General features: G+C 51.0%; 1 protein-coding gene across 3 annotated transcripts in view; it reads left to right on the forward strand.

The window, feature by feature from the left end:
- Window positions 1–22,313, forward strand: part of TMEM63B (transmembrane protein 63B) — a 90,519-nt gene that overhangs the window by 34,432 nt on the left and 33,774 nt on the right. For all 3 annotated transcript variants that reach the window (XM_073338490.2, XM_073338487.2, XM_073338489.2), the window contains exons 2-3: window positions 17,600–17,798; window positions 20,238–20,317. In XM_073338490.2, coding sequence (XP_073194591.1) covers window positions 17,622–17,798; window positions 20,238–20,317 — 257 coding nt within the window. In that variant the 5' untranslated portion in view covers window positions 17,600–17,621. The remainder of the gene's footprint in view (window positions 1–17,599; window positions 17,799–20,237; window positions 20,318–22,313) is intronic.

Consider the following 22,313-nt stretch of genomic DNA (forward strand, 5'->3'; position numbering starts at 1 on the left):
GGGGACCTGTGCCTTGCCTGCATGCTTTTCTTTATGCTCTGCCCCAGGCTGGTCCGTGCTGTCATTGCTGTCAGTCTCTCTTGGACGCCGATCAGTGTGTCTGTCTGTCTGTTTGAATCGTGGAGGTAGCTGAGGGGCATATTGGATGCTCTCACTCCTGTTAATCTTCCTCAGCTGATGCGGCACACCTGTCCCGAGCTGCTCTCCTGTTGCCTGTAATCCTCCTGGCCTGCTGAGTCATCTCTGGCACTGAGGGCCCTTTGTGGATGTCAGCTGTCAGTCAGGAGCACTTGATCTCATTCCTTCCTGTGCTTTAGCTGCCAAATCTCTTTTCATGGAGGGGTTGCTGGGGGAGCCAGACCCTACCCACTGCTGGGCAGTGGCTGTGCTCACCTTTCCTCTGCGCCGTCCCTGTGCAGCGGATCCGTCTGCTAACTGGTTCCTGTTTGGCTTCACAAGCTAGTATCTGACACTGGCTAGATAGTTAGTCCTACAAAGATCCCTGACTCTAAGACCTTGCCTGACCTCACTTCTCTGCATTCCTCTCTTGAGCCACTGCAACCTACCAGACAGTTCCGTGCAGGTGAGAGTCCCTGAGTGAGCCCCTCCCAGGAGCAGCAGGGATGGGGTAAAGGAGTGTGAGCATCTCCCGTCTGCCAACACTTTGAACTACAGCGTGCTGTGTAGGGTATTTCTCTTGGTTTCTAAGTAGATAAAAAGGTCTGCAATCTGCAAACAGTCTCTTTAACTGCAGAAACTAAAAAGCATCTGTAGGGAATCAGGTACCTGGTCCCTGCCAGCAGACCTGAGAAATATTTAGAGCTGGAGGCAAGTCAGTGTCCTTGACTCTGCTCCAAACTGCTGCCTGCACTAGCTGCTAGTAACCATCTGCCTCCAGCCAGTTCAGGAAACTTTTTATTTCCCCTTCCTTTTTCCTTTGCCTCTTCAATTTTCCAGCTGGAGGACTGAACCATTCGGGGGCATGAGGGGATAACTGGGAACTGTAAACCACCTCCCTCTGATTCATGGAGGATGTTAAATATTTTCTGGCCACAATCCTGGAAATGAAGCCCCAGCTTCTTGTGTTCGGAATTGCCACGTGCAACGTTCCAGTTAAATGAAGAGAGACTGTAATCCCCTGGGGGGCAGGGATTGCCTTTTTGTTCTGTGTTTGCACAGGGGTGCAACGGGGTCCTGGCCAAAACTGGAGCCCCTAGGCTCTCTGGAAATACAAATCATGATATTAATTGGGTGGCCTGTTAAGAGAGCTACTGCTCTTTGTTTTCAAGGTGCTCAGAACCACAAGACACCGGGCTCATGTGGGGTTTCCTGCGCCCTGGATATCTGTGGGGTGACAGCGACAGCAAAAAGGGCATCCTCAAAGGAATTCTGCTGTGTTGGGCAGAAGATACCCGTATGATTCCGAGAATGGAAACTCCAGTTGAGATCCTGCACCAATGAGTGTGATGTAAAAAGGCAGAGAGAAGCCATCTGGGATCTTTCTTCCTGCTGAAGATGTGATGATAGTTGGGAAACTCAGTATTAGTGAACTTGAGTCTGCTTGAACCCAGCCCAGTGAGGAATTGGGGACCCTCATAATTCACCAGCACCCAGATTTCAGAAAAGCAAACTCTGAGAATCCAGTGAATAAGGCCCAGTGAGATGAAGTTTTAAGGCCCATGCATATGGGAGAGGGCTGTGGGATCCTAAAAAGCACCAGAATTAAGGCATTGCCTACACTGGGATTTCATCAACCAGTGCTTCAGGATTTGCATTCATACAGCTTGCCTTGGTGTACAATGCAAATCGCACTGCAGCAGCACGAATTAGGTCTACTGGAGGAGTTAGCAGTGATGCAACTATGCCAGCAGCTGAAATCCCAGTATGGACAAGGCCTAAGGTGCAACAGGCTAGGGTTCTTCTGAAGATGCAAGGAAGAACAGGCAGCCAATGTGACCTTGATGGAGGAAATCAAAAATCTGATTTAGAGATGGGGGGGCAGGAAACTCTCAAATCTGTACTGTAAATGGATTCCTGGAAAACTGAAGCAAAACTTGCCTAGTAGTGATCTTTGTAAAACAGGAAAAAGTAACCCAAGCAACTATTATTTATTTTGATTGCATTTCCATAGCACCTGGGATCCCCGGTCATGGACCACGACTCCTTTGTGCTAGGTACTGTATAAACACAGGAGGGGAAAAGACCAACCCTGCCCCCAAAGAGTGTGCAATCTAAGTACAATTACTGCCCCTTAAGTCTGACTTCTTTGTTCAGAAATCCTACTGGCTTTAGAAGAAAAAGTCATTGAGCACCTTACAGGGTAATGGGAACCTGAGCAATTAACAGTATTTGCAAGGGGGGATGTGATAAAGCGCAGCTAGTCAGATGAACTTGGTGGCTTTCTGGTAGAACGACAAATGGCATGGCTGACGGGAAAGCAACAGGTGGATGTATTTGGAATTGAGTAAAGTGTTTGATTCAGTGACTCATGAAACTGAACGCTCCAGATTTAATGCAAATCAGCTCAGCTATGACGCTGTTGTGTGGACTGAAAAGTGGCTGAAGGATCACAAACCAAAGGAAGTAGTTGGATGGCAAGGCTATGTCTTCACTGCTTTTTTTTTTTTAAAAAAAGGTATTTTTACTGAAGGATAATACACATTAGCTATCCTGCAGTAAAATCCTAGTAGAGACAAGGCACCTCTAGTTTTTACTGTAACGTGAACTAGATGTGGTTAACCATGGCCCAGAGAATAGTGTTGATCTTGCCTAGCTACATCGTGGTAAAAGCTACAAGTGCCTTTGTGTCCACTAAGCTTTAACAGCGAGAGAATATCACATTAGCTATCTCGCTGTAAAGAACCCCATCTTTTTGGCCGTGAAGACATAGCCGAAGTGGGAGGTGCCGTGTAAAGACTGAAGGGAGCAGTGTTATTTCTGGTCATGTTGAATATCTTCACTGATGATCTAGAGGGAGGAGGAAACAACACATAAATGACATTCATAAGGGATATTAAACTGGGAGGAGCTGAGAACGCCAGTGAGGACAGGAAATCCAGAGGATTTGGAGAAAACTGAAAAATAGGCAAGAAATAATTGAGATTGACCATGGAGAGAAAATGGCCCTAATACATCTGAGGAGAATCCAGAACAGTAATGGCTGAAAGACTTCAGGCTGACAGCAGATTGATAGTCTACAATGAGAGATGGTAGAGAAGAAGACCTCTGCATGCAGAGGCTTTAAGCCACAGTACAGATTGGATGCCCCCTCACCTGGAATCCTGCATTGCATTCTGGGAACCTTGAGCAGAAAGCTGTTGAGAGATTGATGGGAGTTCTGCAAAGAGGAATTAGAATGACTAGTGGTCTGGAGGACCTGAAAAGAGCTAAAAATATGTAGCTCAGCTAGGCAACAATTATAAGAGGGAGAAGAGGAAATTAAATGTTTTACTAATTATATGAAGCTCACGCTTTTCACAAGTGACGCGTGATTTTTGGGTGCCCAACTTGATTTCACAGTGAGTCAAGCACCTGCCTCTAGCAACCCGGCCCCTTTAGGGGTCTCAAGCTGAGCACCCAAAATCACGAGTCGCTTGTGAAAATCTTGGCTGAACTGTGCAGACACGAAGGAGGGAGAGGAATTAGTCTGGCACCAGGGGATTTAACATGGAAGAACTGGGATGAAATTAAGAAAGGGAAATTGTTATTTTAGGTCGAATCTCCCCCCAAAAAAAAAAACTTCCTGACAGTGAAATCTCTCGGGCTGGGAAATAATCTCCCAAAGGCAGGGGAGAGAAGCCCATTGCTTGGCCAGAGCAGTCTGAAGGGTGCCGGAGCTCTTGAACTTGTACTGTAGGGCACAGTCCTGTTCTGGGTACTAGCGATGGGTTAGATTTCTCAAAGCTCTTCTCCGCGTCTGTGGATAGGTCTACAGACTGCAATCAGAGGTGTGACTGCAGCACGTGTAAACACTCCTGAGCTAGCTTGGATCTAGCTGTCTATTTTAAAAAAATACTAATAATAGCAGCGAAGCCACAGCACCACTGGGCTGTACCACAGCCCGCCCAGGACTTGTAGCTGTGCTGGGACCTGACCCAGAGCCCACTCAGTTCATTGAGAGATTCCTATGGAAGTAATGCTTAGTTCTTGTGTGGTGCTTTACTAGGTTCTGCCTAGTCCTACCCCCTTTCCAGCCACCATAGGGTTGTTCCCTCCTGTGTACTGTCAAGTGTTTTGTCCAATCTAGTTTTAAATATCCCAAGTGATGGGGTTTCTGCTGCTCCCTTCAGCAGATTACTCCTCAGCCTAGCAGACTGTATTTCTCCCTACTCCCTCCAGCTGTCAATACTTTTCTAGTACTGAATTGCCTGGCAGTGAATGCTGTGTGTGGGGTCCGGTCACAGCTAAGCCATATTGTTTTGGGCAGCTCCAGCCATCCTGCAATGCCTCCTTGCGTGCAGCCAAAATGATACTTGCTCTTTCTTCTTGCTGCTGTCTTGCATTAGAGGCTCCTGGCTAATTAGCAAGCTCAGCCATTTGCAAGCCTCCAAACCAGCTACTCAAGACACAGCCATACTGTTCTCCCCAAGGGTTATTCTTAATGGGCAGTATCTTTCTGCTCTGTGTGACTTGCAGATTATACATTCTATGCAAAGTTCCGTTGAGTGAGTTCCCCAGGCCCACTGCTAAGAGTGAAAAGGCTCCCAAAATGCACCGATCATCATCAGCTACATTGCCACAGCTGTGCAGCAGTTCAGTGCTTTCTAGGTACGTCTGCACTGCAATCAGACACCCGCAGCTGGCCTGTGCCAGCTGACTCAGACTCGTTGGGGGTCAGGATGCAGGGCTGTTTAACTGTTGTGTAGATGTTTGGGCTCAGGCTGCAGCCCGAGCTCTGGGACTCTCCCAGCATCCTTGACCCCAGGCTTCAGCCCAAGCCCAAATGTCTACACTGCAGTTAAACAACCCCCTAGCCTGAGCCCTGCGGGGCCAGCCACGGGTTGTTAATTGCAGTGTTGACGTGCCTGAGTATTAGTGTACCTAGTTGGCATGGGGAGTTGTTTAGTCTAGTGGCTACCACCAGAAGGATGGGCTGGGTTCTCATTGCTTGCTGGGTGGCCAGGTGAGCGCCTGGTCTCGGACTGGGAACAGCATGGTGAAGCTCGTGGTGGGTATTGCAGAATGCTACAGGAGTAGCTAGGATGGGAGGCTGCTGCTGAGCATGCGTGCAAGACCTTCCATACTTAACTGTTCCGTGCCGACAGCAACAGCAGTTTTATTGAGAGGGAGCCTGGGCTGTGGGGCCCACGGAGAGGCAGAGGGGACCTTGGTGCCGTGGGCCTTGACCTGTCAGCAGCATCCTCTCACACACAGACGAAGGCTCTCTTTGCTGCTGTCCCCTGGGGCCGGGCCCTGTGATCTCCATTTTGGTGACCCACAGTCACTGGCTCCCTAGCGAGGTCAGGCCCAGGCCCGTGGGGGAGGACAGGGTTGGGGTTTGACTGACTTTTTGCCTTCAGTGCTTTGGTTGAGGCGGCGGCCTCTCCAAACCCAGTTGGTTTCAGTGTCAAGAAGCGCTGTGGTTGGGACATGCACTGCTCAGCTCAGGAGATGAGCCTGTGCGACCATAGGGCTGCTGGATAGGCGGGGAGAGAGTTCCCCACCTGTGCCTGCAGCCCCTCCCCCCCACCCCCTAACCACCCCCCCCCCCCCCCCCCCCGACTGGCTGGCTGACTATGCAGTGGCTTCTGGACTTGCTATTCCAGTGCTCGGGCACTTCAGCAAGGCCCGCCATACAGAGATGTTGGGAACAGCAGCCATGATCGCCTTTATCCTAAGTGCCTGAGCCCCACACTTTCCAGAGTGTGTGTCTGTCTCTCGCTCACAGAATCCCAGCAGGAGCAAGGGCCGGGATTCTAAGGTCAGCTGAGGAGCAAAGCAGATCTGTGAGATGCTCGAGTCTGGAGGGACAAGGCTCTTCTTTTTATTGTGCGCCCGGGTTGCTCTCTGCCACAGTGGAGTTCAGTCCTGGGGTAGACTGTCTCCTCAACAAGTAGCTCATTGTCAGCTGCCCTGCCAGGGGCCATCTGGTGCCTGCCTAGTGTCGGTCCCTGCTGCCCAGAATGCCAATGACTTGATGTGCATCTCACTGAATGGGAGTCAGCCTCTTTTGCCACTGTCTCTCAGACCGTAAGGTGCTGAGCTGAGGAATTTCACCCAATCCTCTCCAACCTCTCCTCCTCCCTCCCCATCCCCATTCACCTTGCCTTTGTAGAGCTGCTCAGTGCTCAGATGGAGTCTCTAGAGCATAGCCAGTGATGCTAGAAACTATTTGATGCTCTGGGTAGGGGAGACCTGTGCTGGTTAATTTCTCCAGCCTAGGGTTGGAGTTAGAGCTGCACCCTTAGATCTGGGTATGTTCCGGAGCACCTCAGATTAGTGGCCTGGCCTGAGATCTGTGAATGGCTCTGGCTCTGGGATTCACTCTTTGTTCTTGTTGCCTGCAGATGGATGCCTGGGGAGGTGTGAAAGCTTTAAAGGCCCCAGTGAGGGTGCATTCCCAATACAGAGAGACTTCTAACAGAGGCTGCTGGTCTGGGGAACTCAAGCCATGAACTGCTGTGGAATACCGGGCATGCTGAGACCGTTACATGCCCTCTCTGCAATGCTACCCCAGGGTCTTGGCCCTTTTGTGCCCGGTGTGGGGTCAGTGTTGTTCATTATGAAAGGGTATGTTTTGATGAATGGATTATATGTATTTGACAATCCACTTGGCATGTAAGGGGCTATTACAGCTGTAAACAAGTCTATATGAGAAAGGCATATACGGAGTGCAGAAGGAGCAGGGTGGTCATGGGGCCGGAGCGCAGGATGGAGACTGGGGAAAACTTGGTTCGATTCCTGGCTCTGTCACAAAGTCCTCAGTTTTCTGCTCTGTGAAATGGGGGTAATGATCCTGCCCTACGTATCCTGCTGGAAAGCTAAATTCATTGTCTAGGCAGCACTTTGGGGTCTGGGGTTGGAGGAGGAGCGACTCTAAAGTGCTACCACCAGCAGCCGCCCCTCTGCCCTTCAGTTGGCTCCTGAGTGTTATGTGACTACAGAAATATAATCGGCTGCAGTGACGCAGTGTGGGTGGAGTTGGGCCTCCACTACAACAATGAGGGTAGGCTAACGCGCACATTACCTTCTCCTCCGACCTTCCCTCTCCTCTTGTGGGAGCCTGAAGCCCATAGTACCCCCATTGTCTGAGCTCCATGCTTCCCTACAAGCAAGAACGACCCAGGAGGTGTTCCCTGGAAGTGGCTGAACTGTGGCTAGGAGAGCCCCTGGCCAGGCAGCTATTGCAGGTTCTAAAATGTAGGTAGGGGAGTGAGTCTCTCCCCACTCCTGGAGTTTCCAGTGAGGTTTCTACAGGGAATTTCTAGAGGCTGGGTCATCATCCCCCACTGGATGGGAGAGTGAAATATACTCTGGATAAGGGCCGTGAATTGTGACACAGACAAATGAATTGTGCCATTAATGCCTGTGCAGCCTTGAGCATTCCCATCCTTACTGTTGCCGCTTCACTGCCCTGTCCTGTCCCCTTTCCCTCCACATGCTGGGCCCTCTTCCCACCCCCCACTCCCCCTGCAGACAGGCCTCAATGGGCTGGATTCCAGGCTGCAGCGTGTGATGCTGGGTGCTTTCCCCTGTGCTGTGTTGCTGTGGACATATGTACTTCCTGGGCTGAGCCTGGCAGCCGGCGGGGGGAGGCGGGACTGAGGGGGGAGTTCCCTTGGCGAATGGTTCTGTGTTCCAGGGCGGAGCTGCACCTTGGGGAAGAGTCAGACATCCGGGGGGGGGTGGCGAGTTTGGGTGCAGGGATGGGCCTCTCTTGTTGCAACATGGGTTGTTTTATTTTTCATACTAGGAGGCATGCCCCCAAACCCCAGCGCTGCATCCCTGACAAGCCCCCCACGTTTACTCACACACGCACCTTTGCCTCACCTGAAACAATCCATCTGATCTATGGGTCCCCCTCTTGAAGGCATGTGGTATGCATTAAGCCCTAACCAATGCCCTTGGGACTGACCCTGTCCTCGTCACGCTGATAAGTAGGGAAGGCACCCAGAAGCAGCTGTGAAGTGTCACAGGCCACGGTGTTGTTCCTGGTGTCCCTGGAGCTGCCGGGTATGACGATCTGTCAGCTGCACAGTCCCAGGCCAGTAGCAGGTACTCTGCTGCTCTGCAATAGCCAAGCACAGCAGGGAGGGGAGAGGTAGCAGCAGTGTTGGGGGAGCTGCCCGAAATCGGTAGAACCGGTCTGTTTGGGGCAGGGTCTGTATCCCGGTTAGTGGAGCAGCTCCTCATGTCTGTGGCACGTCTCTGTCACAGCAGCTGATTGCCAGGAGCCTCATGCAAGGTCTGACCCGGATTCCCATCCAGGAAGCCTGCACTCCCTCTCTTTCCCTTACTTCCTCATTCTTGCTGAATCATCAAACTCTGGGCAAGCCTAGGAGAGGTGAAGAGACCCTTCCTCTGGCGGGACCCGAGCACCTGCTCAGCAGACACATGAGGCACAATCCCGGCCACGTAGTCCAGTTCAGACCCAGTCAATACAGGTGGGATACCTGGAGCACAAAGGTGTCCTGGTGCAAGTCCGGGGGTGGGTGTGTTGTGTTGTACCCAGCGTACCTTGGGAGAAGCAGAATAATTGACAGTCACGGAGCTGGGTAGAGAAGTAGGATCTAATTTGCCCATCAGCCTCCTGAACTGAGACTCCCAAGACTCTTAGATGGAGGAGAACCCCTCAGGGAGGCTGATCTGTAGCTGCCAGCATGTGGGTGGTGCTGGTGGGTCTAATTATGGTTTTCAGAGCCTGCTGACTGGACATTTATGGGTTTGGGAGCTTCCTGGGGAATGACACTGGTTACTGAGGCACCCCCACCGGAGCTGTGAGGAAGACCGATATCTTTGCCCGCACACCCTACTGGGGCAGAGGCGTGTTTTCTCGTGGTCCCGTCTCCAGCAGGAACAGCGTGAGATGTCTGGTGCCCAGGGAGAGCATAGCCGGCTGGAGCAATTCCTGTCGATTCAGCTATCTGGGAGAGCCATGCCTATGGCTAATGCTCTGGCTAGCCAGCTGTTGAGGCTGTATCCAGGAGCAGACGTGGACAGTGGGTGTATGTTAAGCTGTCTGCTCAGGCAGGTTGCGTTAAACTGTTGATCCAGCCTAAGACCTGGCTTTCACCTTCCAAGTGAAAGGCTGATATGGGTGGTGCTGGGACAGAAATGGCAAGTGGCATTTCTCCGGCCCACTCCCAGGCCTGTACCCAGAGTCTATTTCAGAGGGCCCAGGGAATCCTTCCCCCATGAGGTACGCCCAGAATGGACCCAGTGCTTTCCCTCCTGGTTCCACGGGCATTCACAGACTGAGGGACCTTGCTCCCGCCCAGCCATAACGGCTTGGGCCCTTCTTGGGACTCTTCTCTCACCCCCGGTCGTTGGACGGGGATAAATCTCACTGCCCATTGCTGTGCCAGGGCTGGGTCCTCCTGCTGCATCAGCACGGACTATGTTGTGCCTGGCACTTCAGTGCCACAACTGGGTTGGGGTGGGGCAGGGGACAGCTTTTAACTGAGCATCTGCCCTATCTTCCATCTTTTGCCCTGTGGCTTAGGCTTGAGGGCAGCTCCCCCTCTGTCCTCCTTGACCACCCACCACACTTTTCAGGAGTTGCTTCAGGGCGGGGGAGGGGGTGAGAAGGAAATCCCCCACCTCAGCCAGGCTGGGAGAAAGCTGACAATGGGCATGGTAGCATCAGCTGGTGTCAGTGAAGGAGTCGGGAATTGTCACGAGAGACAGGTGTACCAGTACAATGAAATAGCAGGGACTAATTCTACACTGCAGCCCAGGGATAGATGAGAAAGGACAAGAGATAAACCTCTCCTCTCCCATCTCTCCAAGAACCCAGCCAGAGCTTCCTCCCTTGAACTAGCTATTTAACACACAGGCCAAACGTGCACGATGTGTCCCACTGCTGAGAAGGCGCTGGGAATTTTGCTGCTTCTTGGGCTGGGCTCTCCTTTCCTCTGCCCCTCAGGAAACTCAGAGCAGACTCAGCATTATTTAGTCACTGAGCTCCCTGATATTACCTGATTTCCCAGTTGTTAATGCCCAGTGAGTCAGGAGGCTACAACCTGGCCCCTCCTGGTTCCCAGACCTCGTTTCGAGCCACAAGACCAGGGGGTGTCCGGCTGAGCTAATCAGCTAGTGGTGAAAGGTTCTGAAGCTGAAAAGCACTAGGTAGGTACTCAGTGTTGCCACTGTGTTGGGGTCCATCATGTCTGGTCTGTGTACCACCTGAGACGTGCCCATTAGGAGGCAGAGAGCTTGGAGATGGAAAGGAGGGGAGAAGTCCTTCTGGAGTCATTGCAGACTCTCCAGACCACTTAGGCAGCTGGAAGCCCTCTGGTGTCTGAACCAATGCTTCCCTTCTGCACTCATGTCTGTTTTGTAGCTGATGTGAACCACAACAAGGCATACCTGACATGGCAGTTTTACTTCTTTCCTTGGCCAGTACCTCTCCACACTGGTATCTAGAGACTATGCAAGAAAGACTCAGTGCGTCCAAGCAAAGCCTGTCTGAACGTGCATTGCTGGCACCAAAGGACACCTCAATTTATCCCATGTGAGAGGTGGAGCTTTCTGCTTCCAGCCATGCACCAGAACTTGGGCTGTGTCTTTAAGAAACACATGCTTTCAAAATGTGCTGCCAATTAATACTAATGCTCCGCACTAATTCAATCAACTTCTATATCAGTGGAGTCAAAGAAAACAAGAGCTGTGCATGGTTGTTTTTGTTTTGGTTTTTTTTTAAAGACCCTGGGAACCGTAGACCAGTGAGCCTAGCTGGTTGGAATAATTTAAAAATGGTATTATAAAACCCTTAACTATGGACTAACCAGTGTAGCTTCCACAAAGGAAAAACATGTCTCCTTAATCAATTGGGATTCTTTGAGCATGTCAGTAAAATTGTGGTTAATGGATCTCTGGTCATCCTAATTTACTGAAACATCCAAAAAGTCTCCAATAAAGTCTCTCACAAAAGGCTATTAAGGAAACTAGTGATGGGAGGAGACGTACTGTCATGGATCAGAAACTGGCTAAGGGACCAGTAACAAAAAATTGGAATAAATGATCAAATTTTCAACATAGCAAAAGGTTGAACGCAGGGTACCACAAGGTTCTGTACTAGGACTGTGTTATTAAATATATTTATTAATGCTCTGGGCAGGGGGGTGAGCAAAGAAGTAGCCAAATCAGCACATGGCATGGAATTATTTAGGTTAGTCAGGACCAGAGAAGCCTAAGGAACTCTAGAGTGACATGACATACAGCTAAGTGAATGGGCAAAATAATGGTAGATGAAACTCAATATTGAGAAATGCAAGGGAATGCACATTGAAAGGAGTAATTTGTATATTGCTCAGCCATCGCAGGGTTTTAAATTAACTGTATTACTCGGGGGAAAGACTAGGATGGTTCATTAACGACTTCTGCTCATGATCCTCAGATGCATGAGGAATAGGGTAGAGAAAAGTACTGAAAATATTATGATGCCATTATGTAAATCAGTGGCACAGCCTCATCTGGTAGGTCAGAAAAAACCTTGCAGGCAGAGGAGGTATTCAGAGATGGGCAAGAAGAATGAGCAGAGGCTGGGAGAAACTTTGCATGAAGGGAGATCAAAACAACTGGGACTGTTTAGTTCAGAGAGGAAGCACATATATGTGGGCATAATGGTGTATAAAACAAAGAATGGCCTAGGGAAGGGAGAGTGGATGCTCTTAGGCTATGTCTACGCTAGCACTTTTGTTAGTTGGGGTATGAAAAAAACACACCCCGACTGACACAAGTTATACCAAGAGAAGCACTGGGTATAGCAGTATGTCAGCAGCAGAAGCTCTCCCACCGACATAGCTACCGCTGCTCATTGGGGTGGCTTAATTATGCCAGTGGGAGAGCTCTCTCCTGTAAGCATAGAGTGACTACACGGGAAACCTGGCACTGGTGCAGTCACGTCGGTGAAGTGGTGCTGCTGTAAGGTCTCCAGTGTAGACATGGCCTCATTTACGCTTTCTTATAATGCGGGTGTAAGGAAAATTGAAAGGGAATAGATTTTAATATGGATAAAAGAATATGGTCTGATTTGGCATAATTAGCCTGCGGAACTCACGGTCACAAGAAGTCATTGAGGCCAAGAGTGTAGCAGGATTCAAAAAAAAAGTGTTGACCTTTCTGTTGTTAATGAGGCCATCCAGAGGTACAATGGAGAGGACAGAAACCCTCCCGTTTCAGGGCATGTGCCAGCCTTCACCTGATGAGGCTAGGAAGACACTTCCCTACAGATGGATTTTTCCACAATTGCCTGCTACAGGGATCATTACGCTTTCCTCTGAAGCATCTGGTCCTGTCACAGAGAGGATACAGGGCTAGATGGACCTCTGGGCTGATCCAGAATGGCAATTGCTATGGTCCAAATCACAAAGGTATTTTGGCTCCTAACTTCCATTGTATTCAATGAGAGAGACACGGTGGGAGAGGTAATATCTTTTATTGGACCAACATCTGTTGGTGGAAGAGACAAGCTTAAGAGAGCTCTTCTTCTTCACTGCAAATGACAATTGAATTCAATGGAAGTTAGGAGCCTAAATACCTTTTGTGAGTCTGTTCCAATGTCCCCAACTCATCTCACACAGGGGCCGTTGACCAGCCATCCTGCCATTGTCAATCATTTGCAGCCTGGGGCAAGGAGTCTCAGAGGTTAAGGCTCCCACTCTCACTGCAAGATCCTCAGAGACAGCTTCTAACCTCACCTCCAGCTTCTGAGCCTGTGTTTGGCTCCCGGGTTCAGGCAGCTTTGCCTGGAGTCTCCTCCCCACCTCGATACGTTTCTCCTCGGAAATCCTGTGAGTGATTTCCTGGGGATTCAGATGGGCTGCATGCTCCAGTTCCCTGAGAGCGGCGTGCTGCAGCTGAGCAAGTCTGCTGGCACTGGCAAAGCCACGGGCTACTCTAATTGGTCTTTGGCATGAGCACCCAGGCGCCTTTGTGATTGCCCCTGTCGGTCATTGGGAGCCGCAGACAGAACCAAACTGCGTGAAGGGCTGCTGGGCCACATGGAACTGACCCTTGGGAGGCACGAATGCACAGATGGCATGTCCAGGGCTCCCCTGGCCCAGGCATTCACATACACCTGCCTGCCAGGTGCCCCAAGCACCTCTTCCTTCTTACTGTCATGGTCCTTTCTTGCCTGACCTGTATCTAATTGGCAGTAATGACAGCCGTTCAGCCCTGTTACTGTGGCTGGGGCTGAGCTAAGCAAGGCTAATTACTATGCAGATGCGGATGTTGCATGAAGAGGTGAGGAGTGAGTCTCAGGGGAAACCATGCTCTGAGCTGCGAGGAAGCTTAGGCCCATCTCTGCAGGCTACATGGCTGACCCCTGAGCAGTCTGGTTTACCTACCTAGACCCTCAGAGCAAGGCTCTTTCAAGCTAACCATCTCTGGAGCCTAACCAGGGTTTGCTTTTTAAGGGTTTTGCCCTTACAGCTCCTCAGGGTCCCTCCCTCTACCCCTCCCTGCCCCCTTCTGACCAGGCACTGTTCCCATCCTCACCTCTGCCCATGCATGGATCTGATGGACACAGCTGAAGAAAATGATACACAGAGCCTGGGCAGCCATAGGACAAAGCAAGCTTCCCCCATGCCCTGCCCTGGAGGGACCTACCTCTAGAGAGGAGTTGGATCTCCATTGCCCATGCAGTCCTTAGAGTGAAGCTACCTACAAGAGGGCTAATCGATGCTAATTGAGTTAGTTCCTGCTGATGGTGTTGTGTGTGAGGGTGATGGGGCTATTCTTTCTCTCTTTTGACTTGGGTCTGTCTATAAATTACTAATCTCTGCCCGTTCCTGATCCCCTGGAGTGTAGGCTGATGCCTGCTTACTCATGCATTGCTCCCTCCAGCACTTTTCCTGGTCCTTTATCCAGTCTAGTTTTGAATGTCTCGACTGATGGAGTTTTAGCCCTTCCCTTGCGACACTGCCCTGTGGCCTCCTAGATCTTAGCCAAGAAGGTTTTTGATACTCCTCTTCTGCCATTTCACTCTATCGCTTCTCCTTGACTCCCTCTCTGGTCGCTTTCCCCCTCCTGATGTTCATAGCTCTGATTTCTAGCAGAGTGTTACCATTTTCCCCTTTAATTGTCATTTTCATATTTCCCTCCAGCTTCTTACCATTTTTAGATGATCCGTAAGGGTCCTATTTAGAGCCCATTGAAGTTGGTGGAAAGATTCCCATTGACTCCAATGGCTGTTGAATTGGGCCCTCTAGGCCTTCCAGGTTTGTTGATACCCCGTTGTGAGGGTCTTGCTCAGAGCCGGCTGCAGCATTTGAGGTGGGGTTTCTCCAGCGCTATATCGGACAGGGCCTCCGCTCTCTGATCTGCATGAAGCCCAAAATCGCAGGGGTCCTTATTTAATTTTGCTGCTGGGCTCCATTGCAGGCTCCTGTGTCACTTGCTGCCTGCTTTATTCACCCAGGTTGCTGTGAGCTGCCCAGGTCTCTCCCTCCCACCTAGTATCTGTTTCTCATTCATTTTGCCAGGATGAATAAAGCTGGCTGGCTCTCGTGTTATTAGTCCCTGATCACTTTGTCGCAGCTTGCCCCTGCTGTCCTGCTTTTCCCTCTCCTCTCTGATGATGTCAGCACCCCCTCTCTCTTATGCTTATCTGTGAATTTAATTTAAGGTGATGTTTGGCTTCTTTTCCAGATCATAAGTGATGCTCTTAAATAAAATCCCAGCCTCCTCCCAGTTCCCACCGGACACCTCTAACCAATCAGTACGCTGCTGTTTGTCATGGCCTTTTGTTTACTGTTCTTCTGCCAGCTCAAATCCATGGGACTATGGCTCAATGAATCAATGGGGGATTCATTTCTCAAGCAAGATCTCGTGGGACACAGCAGCAAATCTTCCTTCCCATGGACCAGCATCCAGACAGCCTTGTGCTGTGATGATGATCAAACGCTCAAGCTAAACAGGGTGGGGCTGGCTTAGGACTTGGATGGGAGATGTTCCCGAAAAACCCGAGCATTCAAGGAAGTAGTGTTTGGCCATTCAGCAAGTGGAACTTTTTTTCCTCTTGGTCAGTGATGAGCCAAGATCCCAGTGTGGTGAGGTCCTTTATAAACCACCCTAATGCTGCTTCTGTTCTAGTCACTGCCTCTGAAACTGTGATCCACTGCCCGTTTCCATGTGGTCCACAGAGCTGCTTCCAGGCCAGTGAAGAAGTGTCTGTCTGTCTCCTGCTGACCGTTGCACAGTCCAGGACACTTTTAGGGTTTCCAGGAGTTTTTCTGACCAACTGAACTAAAAATCCCAAGCCATTTTCTGCCCCTTGGTCTCCTGTATGGGTGTGTCAGGTGTTCCTTGGTTGGCCGTTTCTAGCTGCCATAAAGAAGGGGACTGAAGTTACCAGATTGCTGGTGATTACACTGGGAGAGGGAGGAGTCCAAATGCGAGAGGCTCTTAAGTGCTGCATTACTGTATTCAAGGGGCCCTGCTGCAGTTCTCTTGTTTCTATAGCATTACAAGCTTGGGCTCCCAGGGCAGCAATTGCCGGGATTGCTCTGCTCCCAGTATAACATCATAGAATCATAGGGTTAGAAGGGACCGCAAGGGTCGTCTAGTCTAACCCCCTACCAAGCTGCAGGATTTGTTGTGTCTAAACCATCCCAGACAGATGGATCCAGCCTCCTTTTGAAAACCTCCAGTGAAGGAGCGTCCACAGCCTCCCTGGGCAGTCTGTTCCATTCTCCTACTGTTCTCACAGCTAGGAAGTTTTTCCTGAGATTTAATCTAAATCTGCTATGCTGTAGTTTGAACCCATCGCCTCATGTCCTGCCCTGTATGGCAAGAGAGAACAACTTTTCCCCATCTTTTTTATGGCAGCCTTTCAAGTATCATGTCGCCCCTCAGTCTCTTCTCCGAACTAAACGTACCCAGTTCCTTCAGCTTTTGCACATATGGCTTGAGTTCAAACCCTTTGATCACCTTTGTTGCTCACCTCTGGATCCTGTCCAGTCTCTATACATTGGTGACCAAACTTGGACAGAGTTCTCCAGCTGAGGCCTAACCAGTGCCGAGTAGAGCAGTACTATCGCCTCCCATGACTGGCATACGATGCCTCTGTTAATGCAGCCCAAAACTGCATTTGCTTTTTTTGCAGCAGCATTGCATTGCTGACTCATGTTGAGGTTGTGATCCACCACAACTCCAAATCCTTCTCAACAGTGCTGCTGCCACGCCTGTTCTCCTCCATGTTGTATTTGTGCATTTGGTTTTTCTTCACTATGTGTAGCACCGTATATGTGTCTTTGTTGAATTTCATTTTGTTGTCTGTAGCGCAGTTCTCCAGTTTATCAAGATCCCTCTATATTTTAGCTCTATCCTCCCAAGTATGGGCAAGCCCTCATCAGCTTTGTGTCATCTGCAAATTTGATCACTGTGCTCTCTCTTCCTGCATCCGGGTCATTAATAAAGATGTTAAACAACACGGGGCCCAGAACAGATCCCTGTGGAACCCCACTTGAGACCTCTCTCCAGTCTGACATCATTCCATTAATAGTTACTCTTTGTTGTGGTTGTTTAACCAACTATGTATCCACTGAATGGTAGCTCCGCCAAGCCTGCGTTTCTCCAGCACGCTTATCAAATGTCACGTGGGACTGTGTCAAAAGCCTTGCTGAAGCCCAGGTACAATATGTCCTCTGCATTCCCCCTATCCCTCAAACCAGTTACCCTGTCAGAGAAGGAAATCAAGCAGGTCTGACGTGATTTGTTCTTGGTGAATCCATGCTGGTTGCTCGTGATTACCCCTTCATCCTCCAGGTATTTGCAAATTGAATGTTTCTTACATAGCTCTAGTAGCTTTGCAGGTATCAAAGTCCGGCTGACTGGTCTAGAGCTCCCCGGCTCCTCTTTTTCCCCCTTTTAAAAGATGGGCACCATGTTAGCCCTTCTCCTGTCTTCCGGGACCTCTTCTCTCATCCATGAGTTGGCAAATGTTATTGCCAATGGCTCTGAGATTTCTTCAGCTAATTCTTTCAGCACCCTGGGGTGAATAGCATCAGGCCTCGCTGATCTGAATTCATTCAGATTGGTCAGAAGATCTCTGATGTGTTCTTTACTTATCCTGAGCTGCATCCCTTCCCCTATATTGTCTGTGGTAACTTCGCTAGTTGTCTGGTCACATGTTGTTTTTTGAGAGAAGACTGAAGCAAAGTAGGTCTCCTCTTCCCCAGTCCTTTGGTACCTCCCTGATTCTCCAGGACTTCCCACATGTGATCGCTGGCCAGTTAGTAACTTCATTAGCCAGCTCCCTTGGAGACTGTAACGCAAGAGGCTGCTGCGCAGAGGAGGCTGGAGGATGCAGGAGATGGCAATGGGTGAGCTGGCCCTGATTGCTCCTCATCTGCCGCTACCTCCTGTTAAGCAGGCTGCTGACTAGTTGGTCAGGTGTGTTTCTAACTGTGCCTGTTCCCCCCCCCCCCTCCAGGTAAGACGATGAGGCAGTAGAGATGCTTCCCTTCCTGTTTGCCACCCTGGGCTCGGCAGGAGCCACCTGCAAGGTCGCCGGCTGTAACAACAGCACCAAGGATTACTGCTACAGTGCCCGCATCCGCAGCACTGTGCTGCAGGGCTTGCCCTTTGGGGGAGTGCCCACAGTCCTAGCCCTCGACTTCATGTGCTTTCTGGTAAGTCTCCTACACCATTGTGCGGCTGCCGTTTGCTGGGGGAGGGGAGGGCACGGCTGTGAGGATGAAGGATGGACATAACTATTCAGAACTCCGGGGTTCTATCCCCAGGTGTGGGAGGAGGAGTGTAATCTACTGATTGGAGCTGGGACGCATGAGAGTCAGGACTCCTGGCCCTGGTTGCCAAGGAGTGGTTAGAGCTAGGACTCCTGAATTCTCCTCTCCGCTTTTGCTGTTGGCTTCTCTGTGACCGTGGGCAGGTCACTTGACTGCCCTGTGCCTCAGTTTCCCCTTGGTGAGATAAGGTTAGTGACACTGACCTCCCAGAGGCGGTGTGGTTCTGAAGCTCAATTATTGCATCTGCCAAGTGCTTTGACAACCCAATCTCTAGAAAAGCACAGTATTGTTCCTCCTGCTTCTCCTTACCCACCCATGTGCTGCTCTAACGCAGCCCCCTCCCCTGGCAGCGGTAGGCTGGCTAGCTGGAGAACCCTGGTTCTCCGTCATCAAAGCACAATGGTTTTTTTTTTCAATAGCTTTAAGAAAAAAATGCCGTGACTGTGTCCCTGCTGAAATGGCGAGGCGCAGTGCAGGCAGGTCGAGCTTGCCCGGCAGCCCCAGCAGAAGGAACAGCGCCAGGGAGCTCACTCTCCGTGGTCCATTCAGTCCTTTGGCTTCTCTGGCGGGGCTGCCAACGAGGAGGCCAGTTAGGGCCAGCTGGGACGATCTGATGAGCAGACTCTGATTCAGGCCTCCCCAGCCCAGCCTCGTGCCGCCTTCCTCCAGCCCTAGCTCATGTCGCGCTAAGGAACGGCCTGAACTTGACAGGCAGGAAGACTGGGATGGGGAGAGGGTCAGGGTCAGGAATGTGGAGGTTTGGGGTGGCCACTAGGGCTATGTATCTGACTAGGGCCAACCTAATGCCAAGACACTGGGCTTTCCTGCCTTGCCAGCCCTAAGCCCCTCTCTGATTCTTCTGCCGCTTCCTGCGTAGTCTGAGAACAGATGGCTCGACCTCCGCTAGTGATATCGGGGCTTGGGAGGCGGCAAGGTTTCATCTGTTTGTGCTCCGGAGAACAGGGCAGGTCACCACCTGTTGTTATTATTATTGATTTGTATTACCATAGTGCCTCGGAGCCCTAGTCATGGATCCAACATTATTGTGCTAGGTGTTGGACAAACACAGCCTTGATCTGTGTGCGTGGCTGGCAGGATGGATGACCCAGCATGCTTTCACTCTGCCTGTGCATCAGCCAGCAGCCGCTCCTGTGGGACCTCCAGCCAGGGCTAGGCCCCAACGCTAACAGTGCCCCATGCCCCCCACCCCACGACCCAATTCACAGAGCTCCTTCATCTGGGGTCTCTGCATTGGATCCACCTCTCTGGTGTGGCAGGCTTCCGTCGTAAGCTGTGGGCACACGCTGCTCGTGGCTGGCTTGTCTCCTCACAGCCCCTGTCCTGCTCAGATGCATTTCTGGGCTGGGATGGGATCAGCTGAGGGTGAATGCTACCAAGCCCTGCTGTGGGGTTCTTTCAGTGGAAGGAGCTGTAATATGCAATCAGTGAAGTTCCCAGCCACTCTTGGAGTGGGATGGCAGCTGGGGCAGGTACGGGAGCTCTGGGCTGTCGTGGGAGAATGCTACAGACTCGCTCCAGGGAACAGAGTCCCGTTTTCTGGGTGTGGATGCCAAGGGGCCCAAAAAAGAGCCATGTTGGTGCCTTGTCAGGAACTGCAGGGCTGCACCCAGCACAGACAGAACAGAGCAGATTGGAGCCCCCTTGGAGTCCAGGAGTTCTGCAGTGCACCCTTCTCCCTTCTGATTCAGGGATGGTGCTACCTGCAGAGACTCCAGGCCCAATACGCAGCGCGACCCGCTCACTCAGGTCATAGCGCATTGCATGCGGGGACTGTATTTCCTGTGGGCCACCCCTCTGCCCACCAGATGGGAGATCCACCCTGCAGAGCTCTGCAGGTCGAGCTGTGGCCACCCCCACATCACGCTGTATCTTTTCCCCACCCCCACGAAGAGCAGGCCTCCGGGAAGCTTTTACTCCCCTGCAGGACGCTGCCATTCGTTCATTCAGCTGCAGTAGATGAGGCACCCAAGCAGAGCCAGACGCCCGCTCTGTAGTGCTACCACCTCTGACAGCAGGTCAAGCTGTGATAGCGTGAACGTGGTCGCTGGGGGGATCTCGTGCTTGTGATGTTGGATCCCGCTTCCCCGTCTGCTCCTCTCTTCCCAGGCCTTGCTGCCACACCTGAGTGACAAGGGTCCAATTTCTTATGCCACACAAGCAAGCCAAGCACAGATCCAGCTGCTTCCCCTGCCATTGTTCTCTCCATGCCAGGCAGATGGCTGGGAGGACAGGAGTCAGGGAGGGCTGCTCCCCCAGCCAGAGGGGGCCTTGTCTCATAGCTTCTTCTTGGCACTTTTACAGGCACTGTTGTTTGTCTTTTCGATCTTGCGTAAAGTAGCCTGGGACTATGGACGTCTGGCCCTGGTGACTGATGCTGACAGGTAAGGTCAGGATGGGGGTGGGCTTGAAGCAAACGGGGTACAGGGTTAAACCCTCTGCTGTGTGCCCAGATGGCCGGGGTGGGTGGGGAAGGAGTAGTGCTCAGGTTGGTTTAACCCCATACATCCCAGGAACAGGGGGAGTCCCTGCAGCCCAACATGCCAGCCCTTTGTCATTCTGACTTCATCTCTGTGCAGGAGCAAACCTCTGGTGGCTCTGGAGATAAGATTGCAATGTATGATTTATGATTCCTACAGCTACTGTGTGCATGATGCTTTGCAGGCTCTACAAAACAAGACAGCTCCCTGCCTCGTGGAAAGGCCCAGCAATGGCCCAGCCAGGGATGGGCAAGGAAAAGGGTGGGATGGGGAAGAGGTTCTGGGAGAGCAAGGTCTCACACACTACCTGCTTTGTTAGCAATGCAGCTGGAGGTGATTGTACTGACTGATTTCTTTTTAAGTAGATTGGGAGTCATGGACTGGCTTTTCAGGTACTATAGTTCTTAGCTGTACAGGTCATGGCACTAAATCTGAGGAAGCAAAGGTAGCCAAGTGTGGATGGCTCAGGAGCAGGGCTCTGAGCTGGAAGCATGAGCAAAGCGAGTCTGGAGAAGGGATCCAAGTGAAGTTATTGATGGCTGTGTTGGTGGCTGAAGGGAAAGCTTTTTCCCTAACTGCTAATGGAATCTTAGTCTTAAAATATAATTGAACGTGGCTTGGCTAAGAAACTGCCGTGTGGACTGAAAACTGGCTGAAAGACTGAGCCAAGGGTTCTGATGATAAAGTGCAATGTACCAGCTGGAGGAGGTGTCTAAAGATCCCTGCTGTGTATGACTTTCTTTACTGAAATGGAAGAAGAGTATGTGAATGTTGTTGAGCCTGTCGCAGGATGCCAGCTCAACAGTGAAGCAACAAGAGGCAGAGTAGTTTCAGGGGCTGCGCTGGTCTCCTTATTCCATGACATTCTTTGTTTCAAATCCCAGCTGCTAGATGATCTTGTGTTCAAACGCTGCTCAGCTCCGTCAGAGACAGCCTTTAGAAAGGGTTCTGTGCTCTCTGAGCCATTGCACCCAGGTACGTTAGTTCCATTGGGGAACGAAGTGCTCAGAGAATCTCGGAAGAACCAAGTCCCGGGTATTTGCACTGCCTTCCACAATGGAGGAAAAGGAGTTCTACTTATTTTCAGTTTCACTTTCCGTTGCACAAGCTACCAGGCTGACCTTTGCTTCGCTGCTCTGTGTGTTAAGCATTCAAATTAATCTGGTTTGCACCTCTTTTTACATGACAAGGGAAAGAATGACAGAGACGTTTTCTTCTAACACTGAACAAGGACCTTTATTCGAATAAGCTATATCTCCAGAGCTACTCTGTCTCCTCCTTACTTAGGTGGAGCTGTGAGTGCTACTGAAGCTAGAGAAAACAGCACAAGGGGACCCAGAGAGATGAGGGGAAAGCAGGCAGGAGGTAGCCACATGAGGAAACGTAGCTGATCCCTTGTGGGGAAAGTAATCCACAACTAGATCTCAATGGGACGGAGGAACCCGGTCAGCAGCAATGGTGTGTGAGACCCAGGGCGAGAACACGCAGCTAATGAGCCTGCCGTGTGATGTGGCTGCAGTGAGGCCAGGGCAGCATGGGTGGCAGGGTAAGAGACATTGTTTTAGAGCAGGGAGGGGATACCGTCCCCAGGGAGAAAGTAACTGGCGCTGTGTTTTTGGCAAGTAGCTTCACTTCAAGCTGCCTCCATGCCTGAGGGCTTCTGGCTCCCAGTGCCAATCTCAGTCCTCTAGAGTAGCGTTTCTCAACCAGGGTGTCAGAACCCCAGGGGGGTCACCAAAGGCAGTCGGGGTCGTGGCAAGGAGTTGCAAGAGTTATTACACTCTAAAGCAAAGGAAATCTCACATGCCCTTATGTTTCAAGGTCCAGTATTCTCTACCCACCTGGCTAACCACACCCACAAATGAACTGTCCAGGCTTTGCGCCGTTCTCATTGATGTAT

This window comes from Lepidochelys kempii, chromosome 3 (assembly GCF_965140285.1).
Source record: "Lepidochelys kempii isolate rLepKem1 chromosome 3, rLepKem1.hap1, whole genome shotgun sequence".
Taxonomy (NCBI): Eukaryota; Metazoa; Chordata; order Testudines; family Cheloniidae; genus Lepidochelys; species Lepidochelys kempii.